We start from the raw sequence: 25,230 nt of genomic DNA on the forward strand, positions 1-25,230 counted from the left end.
CTCTATCACCGATGTGTTGGTGAGAGAGCGATATGCCGTCTCAGAGAGCGTGCACCAGTCATCTAATTCAAAGGATTCCTGAAGGTCCCGCTCCCACTGGATCATATAACTCAACTTCTTCCCTGGACCTCTAAGTATTGTGTAGATGGCTGATAAATGGCCTCTAATTTTGTCATATTGCATACTCAACTGCTCCATGGGAGTCAGGGACCCCAGGTCTCCCCTACGGGTCATACTCTGTACGAAATGTCGTAATTGGGCACATCGAAACTTCTCCGAAGACGGCATATCAAATTTTTCTGTTAGAGCTTGTTCAGAAAGTATACCCCTATGGTCACATAGGTCAGCAATGCGCAATAGCCCTTTATTTGTCCACCAGCTGAACAGTTGAGGAGAGAGGCCCGGGGTGAACTCTTTGTTGTTAAGAAATGGCGCCAGCGGATTGTGGGGTGATCTGAATTTGTATATTTTTGACAGCCTGTCCCATATAGCCAAAGCCAGTGACAGGGTAGGACACAATATCAGCGGTCTATCTTTCATTGGAAGCCATAATAGCTGTGAAACCTGTGAGGGACGACAGGAATAAGATTCCATATCCATCCAAATAGCATGTGTGTGGCGTGAATGGTATCTGGTGAGGTGGGCCAGCTGAGCCGCATGATAATATTTCTGCAGATCCGGCAGGCCCAGTCCCCCATGTTTCCTTAGGGTGTACATTGTGCTCCTGTTCACCCTGGGCCTCTTATGTCCCCAAATAAACCTAAGGATTTCATTTTGCAACATTTGCAGATCCCTAAGCAGTAGAGCCACCGGCAGGGTGCGGAACAGCTACAGTATTCTAGGCAACACGTTCATTTTAATAGAGTGTAGTCTGCCGAACCACGATGGAGGGTGTACCTGCCATTTCGCTAGGTCCTCTGTCAGTATCTTGTAGAGTGGGGGGTAATTCTTCCTGTATAACAACTGGATAGTCGGGGTCAGATTAATACCAAGATATGGCAGTGCCTCCGGCTCCCACTTAAATTGATATGTGCTCTCTAGAGCCTTCTGTGTGGCCTCCGACAGGGAGAGATTGAGCGCTTTAGATTTAGACTGATTAACTCTCAACCCCGAGATTTCAGAGAAGGGTTGAAGAATCGCATATAGGTTGGGGAGGGAAGTAATTGGTGACGTCAGCGTTAGCAAGAGATCGTCAGCGAACAGTAGAGATTTATGATCCCTATTTCCAGACCTAATCCCCTGAACATCCTGACATTCCCTGATCCTAATGGCCAGTGGCTCTATCACAAGAACAAACAGGAGCGGGGACAGTGGGCAGCCCTGCCTCGTACCCCTTCTAATCGGTAGAGGCTCAGAGGAATATCCCCGCAGCATCAACGATGCCGACGGTGTGTCATAAAGCGTTCCGAGGAGAGTCAAAAAGCGCTCACCAAAACCATACCTGCGTAGGACAGCAAATAAGTATTCCCAAGAAAGGGAGTCGAACGCTTTCTGAATATCCAACGATAGCAGCATTCCCCGTCTAGAGCCCCCACCATCCCAGTCCGACTGCACTGCTGATATAAGATTAATTAGCCTGCGGGTCTGATCCGATGCCTGTCTAAGCGGGACAAAGCCGGCCTGGTCAGGGTGGATATAGTTTGGCAGAAAAGTGTTAAGTCTAAATGCTAAGACTTTCGTTAAAATCTTTAGGTCTGTATTGATCAGGGAGATCGGTCGATAGTTCGCACAGTCCCCGTGATCCTTGCCTGGCTTAGGAATGACACTAAGATATGCTCCATTTTCATGTAGGGGTATTTTGCTTCCCCTCCGAAGCTCATTAAAATAAGAGCACAGGTGAGGAATCAAGACATCCTGGAATTTCCTATAATATTGGCCTGGAAAGCCATCTGGTCCAGGGGCCTTTGAGGGGTGTAGCGACTTAATCGCCATTTTAATCTCCAATTCCGTAAATTCAGCCTCCATCAGATCCGCGTGAGCTCGTGTCAGCTGAGGCAGCGGAACATCACGGAAAAAGAGATCAGCTCTACGAGAATCATACGTAGTCTGTGAACCATAAAGTTTGGAGTAGAATTTGTAAAATTCCTGCAGAATAAGTTCAGGGTTTTGAGTGGAGCGACCCGTGGACAGCCTCAGTTTAGGTAATGTAGGCGTATGAGGTCGGGGAACCAGTTTCCTGGCTAACATGGTATTCGGTTTGTCACCCATTGTATAGTACCTATGGTTAGTCCAGCCGATATGTTTTTCCGCCTGAGTCGTCAGAGCCAAGTTCAATTCCAGTCTAACGTCATCAATCATATGTCTAATGTCGCAGAGCGGGTGAGCATGTTGTTCCCGCATCAGCCGGTCTAATTTGGTTTCCAGTTGTCGAATCGCATGGTTACGAGCCCGCTTTTGCCTAGAGCCTATTTGTATCATAATGCCCCTAATCGTGGCTTTGTGAGCCGCCCAATTAATCGCGGGTGACGTGTCCGAGGATTTATTACCCGCAAAAAACTGTTGTAATGCTTTTTCTATTTCAGCGTACAAAACGGGGTCTTTTAACAGACTAGAATTCAAACGCCACGGGGCTGGGGAAGCTTTGGACCACAACCCAGTCAAAGACATCTTGATTGGAGAATGGTCCGACCAGGGGGTGGATAGTATTGATACCGACGTTAGATACGGGAGCAGAGGTGTGCGGACCAGAATATGGTCTATCCTGGAATATGTGTGGTGCACCTGCGAAAAATGCGTATAATCTCTAGTAGTGGGATTGGACTCTCTCCATGCATCAATTAAATCATAGAGATGCAACAGTCTAGCCACCCTATTACTCCCAGTCGGCGGTCTCTGTCAGGGTTGGATTTATCCATAATTCTGTCCAGCGGGATATTGCTGTCCCCCCCCAAAATCACCTGTCCCTGGACCTTAGGCATCAATGTCCGCAACATCTTGCTAAAAAAGTCCACCTGTCCTGAATTTGGAGCATAATAGGATACAAAGGATACAAGTTGGTCATGGATACGTCCCACAGCCATGATATATCTGCCACCCTTATCCTTAATTATGGTGATGGGCGTAAAAGGGGTACGTCTAGAAAAAGCTATAGCCACCCCCTCCTTTTTATCAGGTCCATTAGCTAGGTAAAACTGCGGGTATTTAACATTAAGGTAACGTGGAGCTGACGTCTTAGAGAAATGTGTTTCTTGTAGTAGCAATATATCCACTTTCTGTTTGTGATAAAATTGAAAGGCTTTAGTCCTTTTAATTGGGGAATTAAAGCCATGGACATTATGGGTGATCACCGAAAAGTCGGACGAATACGACTTAGCCATCGTGGTAGGGCAGAGCACTCTTACCTTGTATCATCATGAGGGCGGGCATAGCCTCCAATATATGGGACTCCCAGTCCACTGGCTTCCAGTACCAGCGTGTGTAAGTGAGGGTCAGGACCACAGCTCGGGGAAGATAGGGGGTAGAAAGAGAGAGGAAAAAGAGAAGAAACAGAGAATTAGTTAACATAAAAGACAAGGGCCGTAGGCCCGCAAACTTATACCAATTAACTTGTGTAAACCGTATAACAATGTGGGAAATAATCCCTGCCGGATAGAATGTCCTTTCCGGAAGTGGCAAGGGTACCCCTCTCCGAAGAGAGAAGGTAGTCTTGCAAAGGAGCAGCATGGATTTCCGATCCAGCCCAAATGGCCCTTGCTCCAACGCATGCCAGCAGGGCGGATTCAGGTCTCGCATACTGTCGGACAGAAAGTTACACTAGCTTCGCGAGTCGTCCTACCCCGAGAGTAACGGCCCCAGGGCAAGCAGGCACCCAATGGCCCCTCCCGCCCCAGCACCCTCCCCCCCGGGGGAAGCCCTGCGGGCCCCACCATAGGACAGACCCCGCACCCCCATGATATTCAGAAACAGGGTTCAAACATCAAACCATGAGGACGCTGTAAAACATGCCCAAAAAGAGAGAGCAATAATAAAAATAATAGAAAAGGAAAAAAGGAAAAAACACAATAACTTCAAGTCAGTCATGGGAGAACCGTTTCGGGTAAAATGATCCCAAAAAATAGGAAACTGCACTATGGTTGTGCTAACAGGGTGACTACGCAGTCGCGCAAGCACAGGCGGACTCGGGTGTGTCCCTCAGGTCAAAAAATAGTAGTATCCCTTCTGCTGCAAGTGGTAAGTCCAGGATTTCAAGGAGGGCATAAAAGTGCATTCTCAGGTCTTCCGGGGGGTTCCTCTAGGTGGGTTCCGTTTACGCTCCGTCCAAAGTGGGGAGAGAGAGCGGTGTGCTGGATTCGGAGGAGAGGAGGCTGATGAGTCTCTCGAGATAATGCCCAAGCTAAGTAGCAATTCTTCGCCCTCCGGCAACGTGGAAAATGAGTAGGATTTGCCATTATAGGTGAAAGATAGTCTGAAGGGGAAGGCCCACCGATATCTGATCTGCTGGTTGATGAGATGTTGTAACAGGGGTTTCAAATTTCTACGCTTTTGCACCGTAGAAGGAGCAAGGTCAGTAAATAACTGAATAGATGACCCACAGAGAGTCAAGTCCTGCCGACTGCGGGCAGCAAGCATCAACTTCTCCTTGGTCTGGTAGTAATGCGGTTTAACAATAACATCACGAGGCAGGCCATCAGATCTAGGGGCAGTAAGGGCCCTATGGATGCGGTCAATTTCCATGTGATGCGGTGCTATGTCTGGGATCAAGTCCTTCATTAACTCCTGCAGTGCCCCTTCCAGATCGGTATGCGTTTCGGGCAGGCCGCGAATACGCACATTGTATCTACGAGAGCGATTTTCCAAGTCCTCGATTTTTGTGAGGGCATCCTCCAGCCTGTCCTGGAGGTCTGTGAGCATATGGGTATTCTGGTTAACCCTTTTGACAGTGCCTTCAACTTTAGCTTCAACTATGTCAAATCTCTCACCAATACTGTGAATGTCCCTCTTAAGATCAGTGGTAATCAAAGTGCAGGCCTTAGAAAGTTCCTGTTGTAGCATCGTGGAGAACCGGGCTAGTAACACTGTGTCCCCGGAGTAATATGCTGGCTGGGGTGCTATGGAAGCAGAGCTAAGCTGGCTGGACATGGCCTCTGCCAGGTCGGCCATATTTTTATCCATAGAGGATCCAGGGGAGCCCACCAGTTCCTGTGCATCTTCATCTATGGCCGGGGAAGGGGGATGCGAACGGGACTCACCCTGCTGATCTTCCTCCATGTCCCCGGAAGATTGTGATGAGAACGGATCCCTGGGGAGTTTCAGGGGAGTTCTGCTGGCTCCATCCCTCAGGAAGGCTGCAGCCCCGGCTGGGCCTCGTGTGTCTCGGCGTCCCGGCGCCATCTTGGATTGCGGCCTGCGCTCAGGAGAGGACCCGGACCCCCCGGTGAATTGCAGGGCTTTACGCTGACCTCTTTTCGGCTGGCCCCGAGCCCGCCTGTTCATCACCCTCTCCGGAGCTTCCCTCTACCGTTTTCGTCGCCGCTGTCCCGCTGGCTGCGCTCAATATCGCTGTATTTGGGCCGGATCGTGCGGAGCTCTCTCAGAGCACGTCTGCGTCCGAGATCCCGCGCATGCACACTCCATTGTTGCGACATTAAAACAGCTTCAAGTTGCTTCAACTTTTCACTGCGGTCGCGCCCTGTTAGCTTGTCATATGTGCTATGTCGCGACTGGTAGTGTCTCTCGACATTAAATTCCTTATAAACATCTCTTGGCATATCAGACAAACACAGTGATTCTGTATTTCAGTTAAGAAATATTCCACTTTCCACTTGTCCTGGAAGCAACGGCCCTCACTGTCAACTTTCCTTCTCTTGTTTACAGTTGCCATTTTAGAAATTGACCAGAAGGGGAAGGGATCATGTGAGCGCAATGTCAGAGGTTTTGGTCTAAGTGTAGAGAGAGAGATAGAGAGAGAGAGCGACAGAGAGAGAGAGATAGAGATAGATAGAGATAGAGATATAGAGATATAGATAATCTCCTCTTTGGCCCCCAACAAATCCCACAGCTCCGCTAACTTTTTTTTATTTTCTCTTTATTTTCTCTTTATCACTTCTGTGGTCCCCAAACTCCAATCAGGGCAAGGATTAGCTATTTTTTGTAGATTCTTTCTGCCCCCCACTTGCAATCTGCCCCCAAGCTTAGATCAGGTCAAGGAAGAGCAATTTATTTTTTTATGCAGATTCTTTCTGGCCCCCACTTGTAATCTGCCCCCAGGCAAGGATGAGCTTGTTTTATAAGAATATATTATTATATAGTAATATATTATGTGTGTGAGCACTGCTGACTTATCTTATCCCCGAGCGCCTCTCACTTCAGGGATCAGCATGCACGAGCCACAGCCAATCACCGCCGCCAATCATAGGCACTGAGAGCTCTCCAGCTGCCAGGGAAATTACTCAGTGTCTGCTATTGGCGCCACGTGCTGTCAGCTTCCCGGAGGGTTTTGGAACAGGCCCCCGCTTGTCAGTGAGAGGCGCTCGGGATTACAGAACATGTAATTGTTATTGTATGTATGTTTTAAAAGCGCTAAAGACATTGCAATGTGTGGAGCCAGGGGGGCCACAAGGGTGAAAAAAGCTGGGGGCAAGTGGGGGACATCACTGTTCTAGAGAAATGCTTAAATAATGTATTACATCTTAAATAAATACATTAGAGATTTTAGTCAACTAAAATGCGACTAAAAACAATTCAGATGACTAAAATACAACTAAAACGAAAATGCCATTTTAGTCAAAAGACTATGACTAAAACTAAATCAAAATTAGGATGTCAAAATTCAGTCAGAGAACTCCTAATCATTTGACCACTGTGATAGTCAAAGTTAGTCACTTTATCTGAAAGTCTGTCTTTCCCTTGAAACCAAGTTAAAGTGCTGTAGCAGGCACAGAAAGGGGTTGTAACTTAAATATATTGTGCTTTGCCTTAACCACTTGCCGCCCGCCCTATTACAAATTGACGGCGGCAAAGTGGTTTCATTATCCTAACCGGACGTCATATGACCTGATTAGGATAATGAGCCGCTGCGCGCCCCCGGGGGCGCGCATCGCGGCGATCGTTGTTGCGGGGTGTCAGTCTGACACCCGGCAACTACGATCTCGGTAAAGAGTCTCCGACGGAGACTCTTTACCATGTGATCAGCCGTGTCCAATCACGGCTGATCACAGTGTAAATGGGAAGAGCCGGTGATCGGCTTTCCCTCACTCGCGTCTGTCAGACGCGAGTAGAGGAGAGCCGATCGGCTGCTCCTCTGACAGGGGGGGTCTGTGCTGATCGATTATCAGCACAGCCCCCCCGAGGATGCCCACACTGGACCACCAGGGACACCACTAGACCACCAGGGAAAAGGTAATAAAAATCCATAATCCTCCCTAGACCACCAGGGTGCCAGTCAGCACAATGGGTGCCAATCAGTGCCCATAATGGATGCCAATCAGTGGCCACAATGGGCATCACTGATTGGCATGCATTATTGTTTGGCACTGATTGGCATCCATTACTATAACACCGATGCCGCCTATGAGTGCCCACCTGTGCCGCCTATGAGTGCCCACCTGTGCTGCATGAGTGCCCACCTGTGCCGCCTATCCATGCCCACCTGTGCCGCCTATCTATGCCCACCTGTGCCGCCTATCTATGCCCACCTGTGCCGCCTATCCATGCCCACCTGTGCCGCCTATCCATGCCCATCCGTGCCGCCCATCCGTGCCAGCTATCAGTGCCAATTTGTGCCACCTATCAGTGTCCGTCCGTGTCGCCCATCCGTGTCGCCCATCCGTGTCGCCCATCAGTGCCGCCTATCAGTGCCACTTCATTGGTGCCACATTGGTGCCCATCAGTGCCACCTTATCAGTGCCCATCAGTGTAGCCCCATCAGTGCCCATCAGTGAAGGAGAAAACGTACTTATTTACAAAGTTTTGAAACTGAAACAAAAAAAAAACATTTTTTTTTTCAAAATTTTCGGTATTTTTTTATTTGTAGCGCAAAAAATAAAAACCGTAGAGGTGATCAAATACCACCAAAAGAAAGCTCTATTTGTGGGGGAAAAATGATAAAAATTTCATTTGGGTACAGTGTAGCATGACCGCGCAATTGTCATTCAAAGTGCGACAGCGCTGAAAGCTCAAAATTGGTCTGGGCAGGAAGGTGTTTAAGTGCCCTGTATTGAAGTGGTTAAAAGGCAGTACTTGTTTATGAGTCTAAAAAGACAGACAGTAATAGTGAAAGAGACAATTGTTGTGCAACATATTGCTGTTAAATGATTCTGTTTTATCACCTAATATGCCACTGTGTGTTGTCCACTCAGGTTGCTCGATTCCCTTTGTCAGACAATTGCAGCCTTCTCATTCTCTTGCCTCTGGGACATGCAGCAGATGCTTTGAAAATAATGGAGAACCGTCTAAGTCAAGAAATTGTGAATCTGCTCATTAAACAGCTTGAAGAGGCGCCTATTCGAGCAGCATCTGTGTCTCTTCCTCAGATCAAAATTGATACCAACTTTGGATTGAATGAAGCTTTAAAATCACTTGGTGAGTGAAGACTTCAAGTTAGAGACTTAGGCAGCCTTAACGTGATCATTTTTTTTTTTTTTTTCAACTAGTGGGTTAAATAAAAAAAAAGATCAGATTTCCCTATCTACATTAAATGTGTGGATGGGGGAACCGAATAATTTTTTTTTTCGTTTAACCCAACTAGTTGAAGAAAAAAAATCCTTTCCATTCGGGTATTGTATACTGACAGCGGGGAGCCTTCCCATCCTTTAGAATACACTGATTGCTCAGGAAAAACCCGACAGGCCAGCCTGTCCATATGACCAGACTGGTTTTTGCTGAGCCTGCTGAATATCGACCCATGTATGACTGGCATTATTTAAATAACTTGTGAGTTGCAATTGTGTATGGCTGGCTTTATTTAAATAATGTGTGAGCTGTAATAATGTACATACAGGGGCGCATCTGCCAAGAGGCAAAGAAGCCTCCCCCCACCTGTCTGTCTGCTGGCCCGCAGAAGGAACACTAGTGGTCATACTTGGCAGCAGAACCGCAGATTTACCTACATGAGAACCGCAACAGCACTGGCTCTGTCTCCACCCCCACCTCCACCGCTGACTGAGGCCATTACTGGTCACTGGTTGCTGGAGCCGTGTAGCAAGAAGTGAGGTCACGGCCGAGACTCATCGCCCTTCAGAGGGAGCCTGGAAGCCCCAGCATTTAATTTTTCATCCTCTGCGCCATGTGCACTCTATGGTCCTCCCACCTCCTCTATGATATGCTCTGAGGGAAGAAGAGAACTGTCTGTGTGAGGCTTAAAATGGTGAAGCCCATCGCAGTCCAGTTTTATACAGTGTCAACATGTGCAATCTGCAGAGACCTATACAAAGAGGAGGGGTTCATGTCGGGACTTAATGTAACCCCCCAGAAGTAAAGTATTACAAGTCCCAGCATGAACCCCTCAGAGTTGAAGATGTGACAACCCCCCCCCCCCGTCCCCCCTTAAATAGTGAAAGACTACAGGTCCCAGGCATGAACCCAGGAGGAGATCTAAGGGGTTACATACATTAGATCTTAGCGATTCATGCTGGGACTTCAGTTTTGGAGGGAGTCACATCCTTAAATCTAAGAGGTTCATGTTGGAACTTGTAGTCCTTCACTTTTGTGGGATGTGACCCCCCCCAAAAAGTTAAGGACTACAGCTAGGTCCCAGCATGAACACCTTAGAGCCAAGGACATGACACAGCATGAACTCCTGAGAACTAAGAATGTAACCCCTTAGATCTCAGGGCCCAGGGTTCATTTATGCTTGGACCACATAGCCACCACACAGCCCATCAGAGACCCCACTTAACCAAAGAGTCCAAAACGCCCACCATGGAACCTGCACAGCTCACCAGAGACAGGTCCGCACAGCTCATCATAGAGCCCACACAGCCTCCTGAAACCCCTCACAGTCCTTATGAGACCCCACTGGTAACATGAGGCCAGCGAAGCAAAGAGTATGTAGCTTCATACAATGTAATGTCCTACTTGCTATAAGCCCAAAATAGGGTCTCCCAAATGACACTATAATTTTGAATCAGCAGCTAGTGTTGCACATGTCTCATAAATCATGCAAAGATCATCCAATATTCTAAAATACGCTGCGCTTTCAAACTTAAAATCCAAATAGTGAAACGAAAAAATTTGCATAAATACATACTTACATAAACAACGATGCAGATTGCTGCACAAAATTATTTTATTTCCAAAAAGGATTACATCAGATAGAAATATCAAAAAAGTACCAGGTATAACTGGCAGTCGACGTTTCAGGCTATGAAGTTAGCTCCCTTTCTCACAATCTCATGTCTGCAACTGGTAACACACTTCACATAACATTTATCAGAATTACAGACTCCTTAATCACAGTAATAGATTCAGCTGGTATCAGTTAAGCCACATTTAACTCTATATTAATTAAACCTACCATCAATCACTTTCAAGTGGTAATGGAGCGATTTTATAGGTCATGGGTACATCTGATTTCTCACTAGATAAAAAATAATACATTATTAATCGTTTGAATGCTAGATCACAATCATAAGTCACTAAAATAAACAATCAATTAACCACCATAGCTATCAGCACCATCTTAACATATACTAACTATTCATTTTGACGTGCACTCATTAAAGAAACAGGTACAGGTCAAAATCAGTGTTTAACCCTTTCGGCTGAAGCGTGTCCAAACGATCGATCCAATAAACTTCTCGTATTTTAAAAAAATCAATTCCCTGTCTCCTCCTCGTCTATTTATGGATACTCCATCATTTTTTCTCCAAGAAATGCCTCGATAATGGTAATTTCTCTAATTTATCACGAATAGAGTACTTGTGTCTTGCAATCCTGTCTTTTACTTTTTGAGTTGTTTCCCCTACATAAATCAATCAACATGGACATTTAATGATATCTATATTGTAGGATAACCGACAGGTAAAATGGTCTTTAACCACTTGACCACTGGGCACTTAAACACCCTTAATAACCAGACCAATTTTCAGCTTTCGGTGCCCTCATGCAACACTGTACCCATATGACATTTTTGTCCTTGTTTTCACACAAATAGAGCTTTCTTTTGGTGGTATTTAATCACTGCTAGGTTTTTTATTTTTTGTGCTATATTAGAAAAAAGATCTAAAATTCTGTAAACAAATGAATTTTTCTTCGTTTGTTATAAAATTTAGCAGATTAGTAATTTTTCTTCATAAATTTGGGCCAAAATTTATACCACTACATATCTTTGGTAAAAATAAGTACAAATTGGTGGATATTATTTGGTCTTTGTGAAAGTTATACAGTCCACTAACTATGGTGCCAATATCTGAAAATTTATCACACCTGAAGTACTGATGGCCTATCTCATTTGAGACCCTAACATGCCAGAAAAGTACAAATACCCCCCAAATGACCCCTTTCTGGAAAGAAGACATTCCAAGGTATTTAGTAAGAGGCATGATGAGTTTTTTGAAGTTGTCATTTTTTCCCCACAATTCTTTGCAAAATCAAGATTTTTTTTCCTTTTTTTTTTCACAAAATTGTCATATTATCAGGTTATTTCTCATACACAGCATATGCATACCACAAATTACACCCCAAAACACATTCTGCTATTACTCCCCGAGTATGGCGATACCACATGTGTGAGACTTTTGCACAGCATGGCCACATACAGAGGCCCAACATGCAGGGAGCACCATCAGGCGTTCTGGAGCACCCAGGCCAATTCCGACATTTCTCTCCTACATGTAAAAATCATCATTTATTTGCTAGAAAATTACATAGAACCCCAAAACATTATATATATATATGTTTTTTAGCAAAGACCCTAGAGAATGCAATGGTCATCGTTGCAACTTTTTATCTCGCACGGTATTTGTGCAGCAATTTAAAAAAAAAAACAGTTTTGTGCTTTAAAAAAACAAAACAGTAAAGTTAGCCCAATGTTTTTTGTATAATGTGAAAGATTAAGTTACGCCGAGTAAATATATACCTAACATGTCACCCTTCAAAATTGCACACGCTCATGGAATGGCGCCAAACGACGCTACTTAAAAATCCCCATAGGCGACGCTTTACATTTTTTTACTGGTTACATGTTTTGAGTAGGTCAGAGGAGGTCTAGGGCCAAAATTATTGCTATCGCTCTAACGTTCACAGCGATACCTCACATGTGTGGTTTGAACACCGTTTTCATATGTGGGCGAGACTTACGTATGTGTTCACTTCTGCATGCGAGCACATGGGGACAAGGGTGCTTAAATTTTTTTATTTTTTTTTATTGTTCATTTTACTTTATTTTAGTTTGACATTTTTTTCCCCAAAACTACATTTTTTGATCACTTTTATTTGTGAGATATAGGGTCAATAAGACCACACATCTCACCTCTAGGCTGGGAAGCCGAAAATAAATAAACAAATAAATAAATAAATTCTGGCTTTGATTGTATTGGCGAGTTGGTAGAAGCACCGGAGGGAGGCATCAGATATCCCCACACAAAGTCAAGGACATCATATGATGGCCGGCAGGTGGGAAGTGGTTAAAATGCATTTTTTTTTAACACAAAGTTGTCCATTTATACAATATTTCTAACACATAGCATGTACATAGCAAAAATGACACCCCAAAATAGATTCTCCTACTCCTCCTGAGTACGGCAATACCACATGTGTGAGACTTCCACAGCCTAGCCACATACAGAGGCCGAGTACAGCCGAGCATGGCTGAGCATGGCCGAGCATGGCTGGGTATCACTGAGTATTGCAGGGTATCACCGAGTATGGCTGGGTATTGCAGGGTATCACTGAGCATGGCCGAGTATGGCTGGGTATTGCAGGGTATCAGAGTATGGCTGAGTATGGCTGAGCATGGCCGAGTATGGCTGAGTATTGCAGGGTATCACAGAGTACATACATGCTAGGGGGACTACAACTAGGGGAATCCATAGTGGAGAAGGATCTGGGGGTTTTGGTAGATCATAAGCTCAATAATAGCATAAAATGCCAAGCTGCGGTTTCCAAAGCGAGCAAAGTCCTTTCCTGTATTAAGAGAGGTATAGACTCCAGAGAGAGCGATATCATTTTGCCCCGTTCAAATCATTAGTAAGACCTCATCTGGAATATGCAGTTCAGTTTTGGGCACCAGTTCTCAAAAAGGATATCGGGGAACTGGAGAAAGTGCAGAGAAGGGCAACCAAACTGATAAGCGGCATGGAGGAACTCGGCTATGAGGAAAGATTAGAGGAACTGAATTTATTTACTCTTGATAAGAGGAGATTAAGGGGGGATATGATCAACATGTACAAATATATAAGGGGTCCATATAGTGAACTTGGTGTCAAGTTATTCACTTTACAGTCAACAAAGAGGACAAGGGAGCACTCTTTACGTCTAGAGGAAAAGAGATTTCATCTCCAAATACGGAAAGGTTTCTTCACAGTAAGAGCTGTGAAAATGGGGATTAGACTCCCTGCAGAGGTGGTTCTGGCCAGTTCAGTGGATTGCTTTAAGAGGGGCCTGGATTATTTCCTAAGTGTACATAATATAACTGGGTACTAACATTTATAGGTAAAGTTGATCCGGGGAAAATCCGATTGCCTCTCGGTGGATCAGGAAGGAATTTTTTCCCTTGCTTTAGCAAATTGGATCATGCTCTGCTGTTTTTTTTTTGCCTTCCTCTGGATAAACTGTGGGTATAGAATTGGGTATATAGGATTGTATAATTTTTTTTGTTTTTTTTTGTGGTTGAACTGGATGGACTTGTGTCTTTTTTCAACCTGATTAACTATGTAACTATGTTACATAGTTACTAAGGTTGAATAAAGACACCAGTCCATCCAGTTCAACCTGAGTGAGTGTCTACAATTGTCCCTATCCCTGTACATTGCACACTCACATCAGTACCTACCCTCAAGGAGCCCACAATCCAAGGTCCCCATTCATATACTAGGGTCAATTTTGGACAGAAGCCAATTAACCTACCTGCATGTCTTTGGAGTGTGGGAGGAAACTGGAGTACCTGGAGGAAACCCACACAGGAACAGGGAGAACATGCAAACTCCAGGCAGGTAGTGTTGTGGTTGGGATTTGAACCAGCGATGCTTCTTACTACTAGGAGAGAGTGCTAACCACTACACCACTGTGCCACCCCTATGTACCTATGCAACTATGAGTATGGCTGAGCATGGCTGAGTATGGCTTGGTATTGCAGAGTATCACTGGGTATGGCTGGGTATTGCAGGGTATCACCGACTATGGCTGGGTATTGCAGGGTATCACCGACTATGGCTGGGTATGGCAATTTATGGCAGTGTATTGGCAGGGTATTGCAGAGTATTGCTGGGTATCGCAGAGTATTGGCAGGGCATTGCTGGGTATTGCAGAGTATTGGCAGGGCATTGCTGGGTATTGCAGATTATTGCAGAGTATTGGCAGGGCATTGCAGAGTATTGCAGAGTATTGGCAGGGCATTGCTGGGTACTGCAGAGTATTGGCAGGGCATTGGTGGGTACTGCAGAGTATTGGCAGGGAATTGAGGGGTTAATTGTTGGTGAGCAGCACTGTGGGCACTGCTGATCCAGCCCACAGCGCTGCTGACAACGATCTCACCCCCTCTGCTGTACCGATTGCATGACACCGGTTTGTTTACAAATGATCGCTCCGTCATTTGGGGGAGCGATCACGTGGTAAGCATTCACGGATGCTCTCGAGTGCGTGCCCCAGGGGGGGCGCGCAAGAGCGGAATTCTGGGAGGACGTCATATGATGGCCTCCCAGAGTTAAGCAACCGCCCTGTAGCTGTCATTTGGCTATTGGCCGGTTGTTAAGTGGTTAATATTGATGTTGTATCCTTTATGTGGATGGCAAAAACTTTTTCCCTTAATCATACTCATACACCGAGTACAAGACAGACAAGGGAAAGGTCCAAAATTAGGAGGACCTAAAAATGTTACACAAGGAACAGACGTCCAATAATGATCTGACTTTTACCAATCACGTAACAATCTCCCTCTGCGATAAGAGGGTAGTGGAGGCTGATAGAATTCTGGGACAGTCGGAAATTTTTTTGGGGAAGACAGACTGTGCCATCGAGGGTATCCAAAGAGTATCATACATCAGGAATGCATTCATTTGCATTGTGATAGAAAAAAAGATGCAGCGCACAGAATGCCCTTCATCTCACAGTTTTAGGGAAAAAGTTTTTGCCATCCACATAAAGGATACAACATCAATATTAAAGACCATTTTACCTGTCAGTCATCCTACGTTATATATATCATTAAATGCCCATGTGAATTGATTTATATCGGGGAAACAACTCAAAAAGTAAAAGACAGGATTGTAAGACACTATATTAGTGATAAATTAGAGAAATTACCATTATCGAGGCATTTCTTGGAGAAAAAACACACTGTATCTCAATTAAGATATATGGTTATTGATGTAGTATCCGTAAATAGATGGAGGAGACAGGGAATTGATTTAAAAAAAATGGAGATGTTTATTGGATCGATCGCTTGGACACGCTTCAGCCGAAAGGGTTAAACACTGATTTTGACCTGTACCTGTTTCTTCAATGAGTGCATGTCAAAATTAATAGTTAGTATATGTTAAGATGGTGCTGATAGCTATGGTGGTTAATTGATTGCTTATTTTACTGACTTATGATTGTGATCGAGCATTCGATCGATTAATGTATTCTTTTTTATCTAGTGAGAAATCAGATGTACCCATGACCTATAAAATCGTTCCAATACCACTTGAAAGTGATTGATGGTAGGATTAAGAAATATAGAGTTAAATGTGGCTTAACTGATTCCAGCTGAATCTATTACTGTGATTAAGGAGTCTGTGATTCTGATAAATGTTATGTGAAGTGTGTTACCAGTTGCAGACATATTTGGAAATAAAATAATTTTTGTGCAGCAATCCGCATCGTTGTTTCTACATATCTGTCCGTGGGAAGGACTAGATCGCTTGCACTTTAAGGATCATTCAGTGCATCTTACCTTTACAATTGCGATAGAGATAGAGATTATATATATACCCAAAAAAAATAAAAAAATAAAAAATATATATATATATATATATATATATATATATATATATATATATATATATATATATATACACACACATATATATACATATATACATACACACACATATATGTGAGAGAAAAAAAGGGCTACAATGTGCTGTGCAATCAAAAAAAGTTCAAAAGTGTTCCAATGTAATCCATGCGATCAATGCAATTCAGTGGTTTCTGTGATATCAATCCAATATTAAGGTGCTGTGTGTGCACTCAGGTGTTCCCCCCCAGATAATGGCCGCTCACCTTACAGCGTGTGACCTTGCTGATTAGGCTTGGTCAATACACGCTTTGGAACCTGTAAATGGTTCAGTGGTAAATCCGGATTCCTGTGGTGGCCTCACTCTGTGCTTCAATATGGTAATGGAGTCCCTTTTGTGCCTCAGTAATACCAATAGAGAAAGGAGGACTTCATAGGGTAGTATATTAAAACTTTTAATATCAACACAGTAAAAAATCCCTTGCAGGGTACTCACATTTGCATGGTGCATCAGAGCGCCACTCTAAAATAGTGTAAAAAACAAGCTGTAACCGCTGATATCAGGGCGGTATGATGATCGTCCTTCGTGGGTGCACTGACTAGCATTCTGTCCTGTCCCCTTCCCCTACGCATGTTGATACAAGGGGCTAATTCATATCTTCCTCAGGGGCGCCCCTGATGACACATTCTAATGACTGAAGAGCTGGTCACTTCTTATTTCACGCTGTTTGCTTCATAACATGTGAGTGCAACTTTTACCTACAATAAATGTTCAATTTATAATAAGGTACTTGCACAATGAGCGATCATTTTTAATTTTCTTCCATGAATATTGAGCCATGTTCAGCGGTTTCTGAATTTGCCCTAAAGCTGTGAGGAAGTTCTGTATTATCACGCTGGCCAGGAGGGATTTACTCTTTTGAGTTGCTGTTACTATATGTGCATTACCCATGCACTGATAGAGTCAGGATCCCATCACCTTCACCCAATTATACTATTACCTCTTTTATTCCTGACATGGTGGATGGTGGTCTGCTTCTGATTGGTGGAATCTTTTCGGATTTTGGACTATTCACATATATTGTATATTCTATCTAATTGTATTCGTATTTCTAAGCACCACATTTTTTCTATTTACACATCCTAATATTGCATTTAAATATATTGAGGGTACAAATTGGGGGGGTGTGGCTTGCGCGTACAGGAAGATGGCCGCTTAAGCCCAGAGCTCTCCTCAGCCGACCGGATTACCGCAATTAACGGGCAGGTGAATAATCGTATCGTTATACCGACCGCATCAAAATAATTTCCAGCTATCAGAGACCGTTATGTCTCGTAAACAGGGTCAAGAACAGGGCCCTGTCAGGGCTGGCTTAGCCCTTCCTCCTCTGGGCTGGCCGCTCAGCTGTCGGCCAATTACCAGCTGTCTTCTCTTTCTACAGTTACCAGCTGTTCCCGATGATGCTCATCTGACCTGCCTATTTAAAGCCTTCCTGCTCACTTTTTCATTTGCCTTCGCGTTAATCACATCACAGGGAACCATCTCCTGCTGTTTGTTTCAAGAATGGCTTGCTGACATCCCACCTGGCTTCTTATCCTGCTTGCAGTTGCTCTCCTTGGATCCCTGACTTCCGGCCTGGCTGGTTACCCGATCTGGTTAACGAACTTTGGACTGGCTGACTACCCGATCTGGCTACAGGACTCTGGCTATGCTTGACTATGCTTTTTTCTATTTACCTTTTTATTTTTATTAATAAACAAGTGTGATTTGATTGTACTTCTGTCTCAGTCTGTTTCATGGTTTCTGACAGGCCAGAAAAAACTCACAAACTTCTAATTTAAACAGAACGATGCGCTGAGGAAAAAACAAAATGGCACTGCCGGAGCTGAGGAGAATAATACAGCACTACTTATTGATCAAAAACATGGCCAAACAAACGAAAACTGTACAGGATTATCATTCTCTTATATTACTGACTCTCCTCAAACATCACCAACCTCTCAGAGTCCCGCAAAATCGCAGATGAAAATGTATCCATATCACCAGAACACTAATGCAGTGAATACAATAATACAAAGTGAGAGTACCATATCTTCATTACAATCATCCATTGCTGCTTTCCCTAACTCAGGACAGCCGGTATTGGATACTACAAAGAAAGATATGCTAATGTCATTGCAGTCCTCAATTGTATCAAATTTATCCTCCCTAATCCACAACTTTTCCCTAGAAATTAAACATATGGATGGGAGATTACATTATCTGGAAGATAAAATGGAGGAATGTACTGTAACAGTTAGACAGAGAGAACGGTAACACCCCCAAAATTGGGGTCAGAGGGCGCTGATCACCCCTGGTATGTTATAAACAAAAAAAGAAAAGAAAATGGTGTCCCCGGAACGGGGCTTTTTGCCAGCAAAGTTTAACCTGTATAATATAAATAACATTGACATGTAGAAAAATAAACTAATATTGTAAATATTTATTAATAATAAAAAGAGGATAAAATGGGTCACGCAGTAGTCAAGGACTGAGCTCCACAAAATAGGTAAAAATGTATAGTATTACATGTATGAACAGAAATATACATATACATAGAATTGTGATGCTTGAAACATAGTATCAGTACAGTAAGAGATATATGCGTGTAGATAGTAAAAACCCTTTACGCGTTTCAACCCTCCCAGGGGTCCCTGGGAGGGTTGAAACGCGTAAAGGGTTTTTACTATCTACACGCATATATCTCTTACTGTACTGATACTATGTTTCAAGCATCACAATTCTATGTATATGTATATTTCTGTTCATACATGTAATACTATACATTTTTACCTATTTTGTGGAGCTCAGTCCTTGACTACTGCGTGACCCATTTTATCCTCTTTTTATTATTAATAAATATTTACAATATTAGTTTATTTTTCTACATGTCAATGTTATTTATATTATACAGGTTAAACTTTGCTGGCAAAAAGCCCCGTTCCGGGGACACCATTTTCTTTTCTTGTACTGTAACAGTTAACAAACTAGTCGATGCATATACGGAACAAAAGGATGATTCCTTGTGGGTCAAGGCAAAACTGGCAGATCTCGAGGACTGTTCAACATAATAATATTAAAATAAGAGGAGTACCGGAGTCCGTTCCACCCACAGAATTACGTAACTATGCCAGCACAATGTTTTCATCACTAGTACCAGATTTATCTCCAATTGAACTTACTATCGACTGTATTCATAGACTTCCCAAACCGCGACACCTGGAAGAATCGATTGTCAGAGATGTCATTCTGCGACTTCACTTCTATCAAGCCAAGGAACAAATCTTATCAAAAGCCAGAGGATTAAAAATTCTCCCAGCTCCATATTCAGATATACGACTCTTTGCGGATCTCTCACAATCTACATTGCAAATGAGACATCAACTAAAGACGATAACAAAAACACTAGCAAGTCATAAAATGATATACAAATGGCGCCACCCAGCCACTATACTAACCACCTACAATGGCAAACAGCATGCCATATCTACTATTGATAGCAGTATGCAGCTACTTTATTCATGGGATATCATACTAGACCCCCCACAAAATGTTCCTGAACTGCGAGGAAAACCAAAAGTGTTTCATTTTGGACACAACAAGGAACAGAGTAAAACCTAATTTAATTGAAACCTTCCTGCCTGATAATTATTAATTAATAGTTACATGTCCGGTCAGGTTTTTTGGCCTGGAATCTTATTTGAACTTTTCCCCCTTTCTATTTCAGCACCTCCTAGAGATATTTAATGCTGACTTTGTGTTTGTCCTTTTGGAACTTTTTATTATTTTCTTTTTTATATATATATGTTTCTCTCTTTCTTTCTTTCTTGAATAATACATGCCCACTAGTAACGTATATTAACTATTTAGTATATAGTGAATTAACTATATTGGTTTATTTTTCATAACAAGTATTGCATTTTTGACATCCTTACAGTGACATCTACATTGTTTAAGGTATTGTATCTCATTTCTCTACTCTTTATTCATATCTAGCAATATAACCGAGAAATACTTTTAGGAATATATATTTATTTTATTTTTTTCCAAGAGATTTTATTGTTTTCCAAAATACAGCATACAGGAAATTAAAACCGTATGACAGGCAATCATTACAAAACGTTAATAAGCCATATAAACAGTATAATGTCGCTCAGCTTATGTATATATTAACAAAAGATATAACCATCCATATGAAAATATGCATAGGAGCTTCCAGATACATGCAAGATCAGAGCTTTTTGCCCCGTATATGCGGGGTTTTAGTTTCACCAATGTGTCCATTGTTGGATTGCCATGCGGAGTCAATTAAGATCAGGCATAAGTGAAGGAAAATCATGGAAGAGCGAAAGGGGAGATGGGATGGGTTTACACCTTCTATTCTGGATATGTACATCTCTTTAGAGAGGGGGGGGCTATGTATAGAGGGGATGGGAGAAAGAGTTACAGGGAAAGATATAAGGACCTAGGTGTTCCGCTACTCGCCGTCCACAGACTTTTGTATATTTAAGGTGATCGACTGTAATCTCATATGATAAAAGCGATCTCTCTGATATTAGCAATAATTTACTAGATCTGGAAAGAAACCAGGGGATACGAGGTATTGGACAATCGTACATAACTACCATATGGTTAATTAGGTGGAATTTTGTATCATGTTGTGAAAGCCTGCAGTGGTCCGAAAGTGTTGCCAAGGGGCCCATTTCGAGCCGAATTTAGTCGGTGTGTCGTTATTGATATGGACCAATTCTTCTATGTGTGCTATTTTATCTACTCTCCGGAGCCAGTCTGAGATGGAGGGGATGGTAGGAGACTTCCAATGAGTCGGGATGCACTGCTTGGCCGCACTGATTAGATGAAGTGTAAGAGATTTACGATAAGATGTTCTAAAGGGAACATTGTGGTGTAAAAGGTAGAGAGCTGGAGTAAAGGGCATAACTGTACCTGTGATTTGTTTGATTACCTCATGTATTTTCTGCCAAAAAGGACGTATGGCCAGGCAGAGCCACCACAAGTGTAGGAGAGTGCTGCGATGACTGTGGCACCTCCAGCAGGTACCCGGAATTTGAGCATCCCAGGAGTGAATCAGGACAGGAGTTTGATACCAGCTACATTGCAATTTGAATACGTTTTCCTGAGTCTAAACATTTAGCGTACCTTTATGAATATTGAGAAAGATATTCTCCCAATCTTCCCTGGAAAAGGAGGATGCCAGGTCTTTTTCCCAAGCCTTGCAAGCCAAAGAGTTCCCAGGGACGTTTCTCTGAAATAGAAGAGATGAGATGAGTCAGGGGTGTCTGTGAAGAGCAGAGTTTCTCGAAGGTGGTCAGAGGTCTAGTACAATCAGTTTGTTTATTAGTATATTGCAAGTAATGTTGAATCTGTTGGTAAGTCCACATGGGTATAGGGGGCATTCGCATATCTGTGGCTATTTGTTGTGTAGTGAGCAGTCGTCCGTTTTTGTAAAAGGATTTTATGATTATCGGTTCTCGTGTCCAATGTCTAACAAGGAAGGATTCATGCATACCTGGTGGGAACTGTGGGTTTTGTTTTAGTGGGGTTAGTGGTCCAGGAGTGGATAAGATGTCATTTTGAGTACATACAGTATAGAAGCACTGTAAGGTTGGGGCGATAAGCGGGAGGGACTTAATCGAAGGGGATATATTCAATCTACAAATGACGCTTCCAAAGCGGCCCAGTCTTTAAAGGGTGAATGAATATTCCAGTCAATTATTCTCGTCATATGAGTGGCTTTATAATAGTTGGTGATATCTGGGAGGCCTATGCCTCCTTTGTCTTTGGGCAAGGAAAGTTGGGAATAACTGATTCTGGGTCTACGCATATTCCACAAAAAGCTTGTACATGCTTGTCTGTACGATTTAAAGAAAGCCAGTGGGAGTTTTATCGGCACAGCCTGTAGAAGATACAGAATGCGGGGGAGGATGTTCATTTTTAAAATGGAGGCTCTGCCAAACCAAGAGAAAATTGGTTTATTCCATTGTTTTAGGTCCATCATGATTTTGTGTAAGATAGGTAAATAGTTTTTAGTGTATAGATCATTCAGATTTTTCGTAAGTTGTATGCCCAGATAGGTAATAGTTTCATTAGTCCATTGAAATGGGAAGTTAAGTTTACATTGTTCAACCAGATCATGAGGTAAAGAAATGTTGAGAGAGTGAGATTTACCAAAGTTTATTTTTAAGTTGGACAGCGTATTAAATAGACCAAATTCTTTTAAAAGGGATGGGATCCTAATCAGGGGATTGGAAAGGAACATTAAGATATCGTCTGCGTATGTGGCGATTTTATATTCTCTTAATTTGGACTGGATTCCAGTGATATCTGGGTCGTGTCTTAAGCTATTCAAAAAAGGTTCCAGTGTAAGGATATATAGAATAGGGGACAACCCTGTTTGGTCCCGTTCTTTATGGAGAAGGCATTCGATAGGGTATTGTTCACTCTGATCTTCGCTCTTGGGGTGAGGTATAGAGCATTAATGAAGCGAAGTAGCTGGGGTCCCAATCCAATGGTTTGTAGAACACAGTGCATATAATCCCATGCGACCCTATTGAATGCCTTCTCCGCGTCAAGTGAGAGGAAGAAGCCTTTCTGCCCAGTAGTATTGATTAGGTGGTGTAAATTGATGGCTTTAACCGTGTTGTCCCTTGCTTCGCGGCCAGGGACAAATCCAACTTGATCGCAAGAAACTAATTTAGGGATAAGAGGAAGAAGTCTGTTGGCAATAATTTTGGAGAACAGTTTCAAATCGACGTTAAGTAATGAAATAGGTCGGTAATTTTCAGTCTTGGTCGGGTCTTTGTCACCTTTCGGTATTACCACTATATGAGCTTCTAGCATGTCCCGATGAAGGGGTGTAGTGTCAGAAATGGAGTTGAATGCTCTCTGAAAGGGGTCTTGGAGAACCTCTGAGAAGGTTTTATAATATACTGCGGGTAGCCCATCTGGGCCTGGGCTCTTACCATTTTTTGTCTGTTTAGGGCAGTTGTCCATTCCAATGGAGTAGAGCAGATATAATGTCAGGGTTCTGGAGTTTAGGGCAGAATTTGTCTAAGAATCCTTTTATCGTGCGTTGTCTAATGAGGCTAGCTGAGGGGGACGGGTCAGATTTCGCAATATTATATAGGTTAGAGTAGAAGCGTTCAAATTTCTTAGCTATGTCCGCATTAGATGTGAGTTTTTCACCAGGGGAAGTATGTAAGGAATGTATGGTAGTCTTTGACCGTTTGGCTTTTAAGGCTTGGGCTAAGAGATGACCACTTTTGTTGCCGAACTCATAAAATTGTTTCTGTGAAAGCATATATTTTTTCCGGATAGATTTTCCTAACTCCTCTCGAATGGAGGAACGAATGTTTTGTAAATCGTGGAAGGTCTGCTCGGCCAATGTGCATTTGTGTGTCGCTTCTAGTGTTTTGAGTCGTGTGTAAAGATCGGACAGGTGACGTTTCCGCTCTCTAGTGAGCTCAGCTGAAATGTATATCAGTTTTCCTCTTATAACACTTTTGTGAGCAGCCCACTGGGTGATAAAAGAGGTGTCCGGCGTATCGTTTTCTATGAAATAGTCCGTGAGACATTGTCGAATTTGCGTGGTTCGTGCAAATCCGTCAGAATAGATGGGTCCAATTTCCAGATATATGTTCGGTCTTGCATCTCAGGGAACGTCAACGTAATCGAGATAGGGTGATGGTCCGACAGGATCATAGGTTCTATTGTTGCATGTTTGAGGTAAGGAAGATCAGACTGGGTCAGAAATATATAGTTAAGTCTGAAATATTTGTCATGAGGATTAGAGTAGAAAGTGAAATCTTTCTCTGTCAGGTGAAGGGTCCTCCAGGTATCGTGGAGAAGAAGGTCTTGGAGAGTCAGTTTGATCTGTCTAAGGGCTCTGTAAGGGAGGTGAGAGGATCCTGTTGAAGTGTCCACCAGGGGGTCCAAGGGGACATTAAAGTCGCCCCCTAGGATCAGTATACCAGCTTGGAAAGTAGCCAATTTATTTGTAATTGTCCTGAAGAAGGGGACCTGTGCTGTGTTGGGGCTGTATATGTTCACAAGTGTAATAGGTTTGTTGTGTAGCGAGCCCTTGAGAAAAATATACCTACCGTTGTCATCAATCACAGTATCAGTAATTTGTAGGGGGGTCTGTTTAGACACTAGAATGGAGACACCTTTCGTTTTAGAATTCGGAGTGGTTGAGTGATAACCATGTGGGTAATGAAAGTTGGAAAGTTTAGGTGTAGCCTGGGAGCTAAAGTGGGTTTCCTGAATGCAGATGATATCGGCTTTCAGAGATTTCATATGTGCTAGAAGCCGAGATCTCTTTTCGGGGATGTTTAGGCCTTTCGCGTTTAGAGATACAATCTTAAGAGATCTATGTTTTGGTACGTGTATTGGATTCTGAGGGTGCATGATGAGCGAGATAGTAGTTGGTCTGTGGAGATGTAGACGGCGAGCAGCGGAAGCCTGAGGGGGTGGGGAAGGGAGTTATGGGGAGAAAGGGAATTAACTACAGAAAAGATGAAGAAGGGTGAGGGATCAAGAATATCAGGGGTATATTTGTGTACACGAGTAAGTATGCTGAAGGTAAGTGGTGATGTAGAAGATGGGGTGGGGTGAGGTTATAACTGGGGTCAGGAAGTATATTTAAAACTTTCCTGACATAAAACAATACCAGTAGAGGTCAGGGGAGTCTCACAGAGATTCCTGTGGTGGGGAGTGATTGGTAACCGAGCAAAGATGAGTATATGCTCCAATTCCCTTGAGGTCAAAAAAGGATTGAGAGGGATACCATCTAGTATTTGTGGCTGTGGGCATTATGAGGGGGGGCAGGGGAGCTTGCTGGAGTATGGGAATACATTTGTGTAAATTTACGGGGAGCGGGTAGGTTCCATTTCGGAGGAGTTGAGAGGATTGTGTATGATCGTGAGTGTGTCTATTATGACCATGGGGGAATAGAAGGGCGCTTTTAAGATCATATTATTAACAACCAATCTAATACATAAACGATAAACAGAAAGTAACCTTAATAACATGTGAAGCGTGCAATCTAAGCCTGGAAATATGCGTTCTGAGGAATGACTTA

At 43.2% G+C, this 25,230-nt stretch overlaps 1 protein-coding gene across 2 annotated transcripts in view; it reads left to right on the forward strand.

Annotated features, from left to right (window-relative positions):
- SERPING1 (serpin family G member 1) overlaps window positions 1–25,230 on the forward strand; it is a 550,183-nt gene that overhangs the window by 331,289 nt on the left and 193,664 nt on the right. The window contains exons 6-7 of one of the 2 annotated variants that reach the window (XM_077493211.1): window positions 8,298–8,520; window positions 15,735–15,797. In XM_077493211.1, coding sequence (XP_077349337.1) covers window positions 8,298–8,520; window positions 15,735–15,757 — 246 coding nt within the window. In that variant the 3' untranslated portion in view covers window positions 15,758–15,797. The remainder of the gene's footprint in view (window positions 1–8,297; window positions 8,521–15,734; window positions 15,798–25,230) is intronic. The other variant, XM_077493210.1, reaches the window with a different exon arrangement.

The sequence above is a fragment of the Lithobates pipiens genome, unplaced genomic scaffold (assembly GCF_037356315.1).
Source record: "Lithobates pipiens isolate NorthernLeopardFrog02 unplaced genomic scaffold, aLitPip1_a1.2 Scaffold_19, whole genome shotgun sequence".
NCBI classification, from domain to species: domain Eukaryota; kingdom Metazoa; phylum Chordata; class Amphibia; order Anura; family Ranidae; genus Lithobates; species Lithobates pipiens.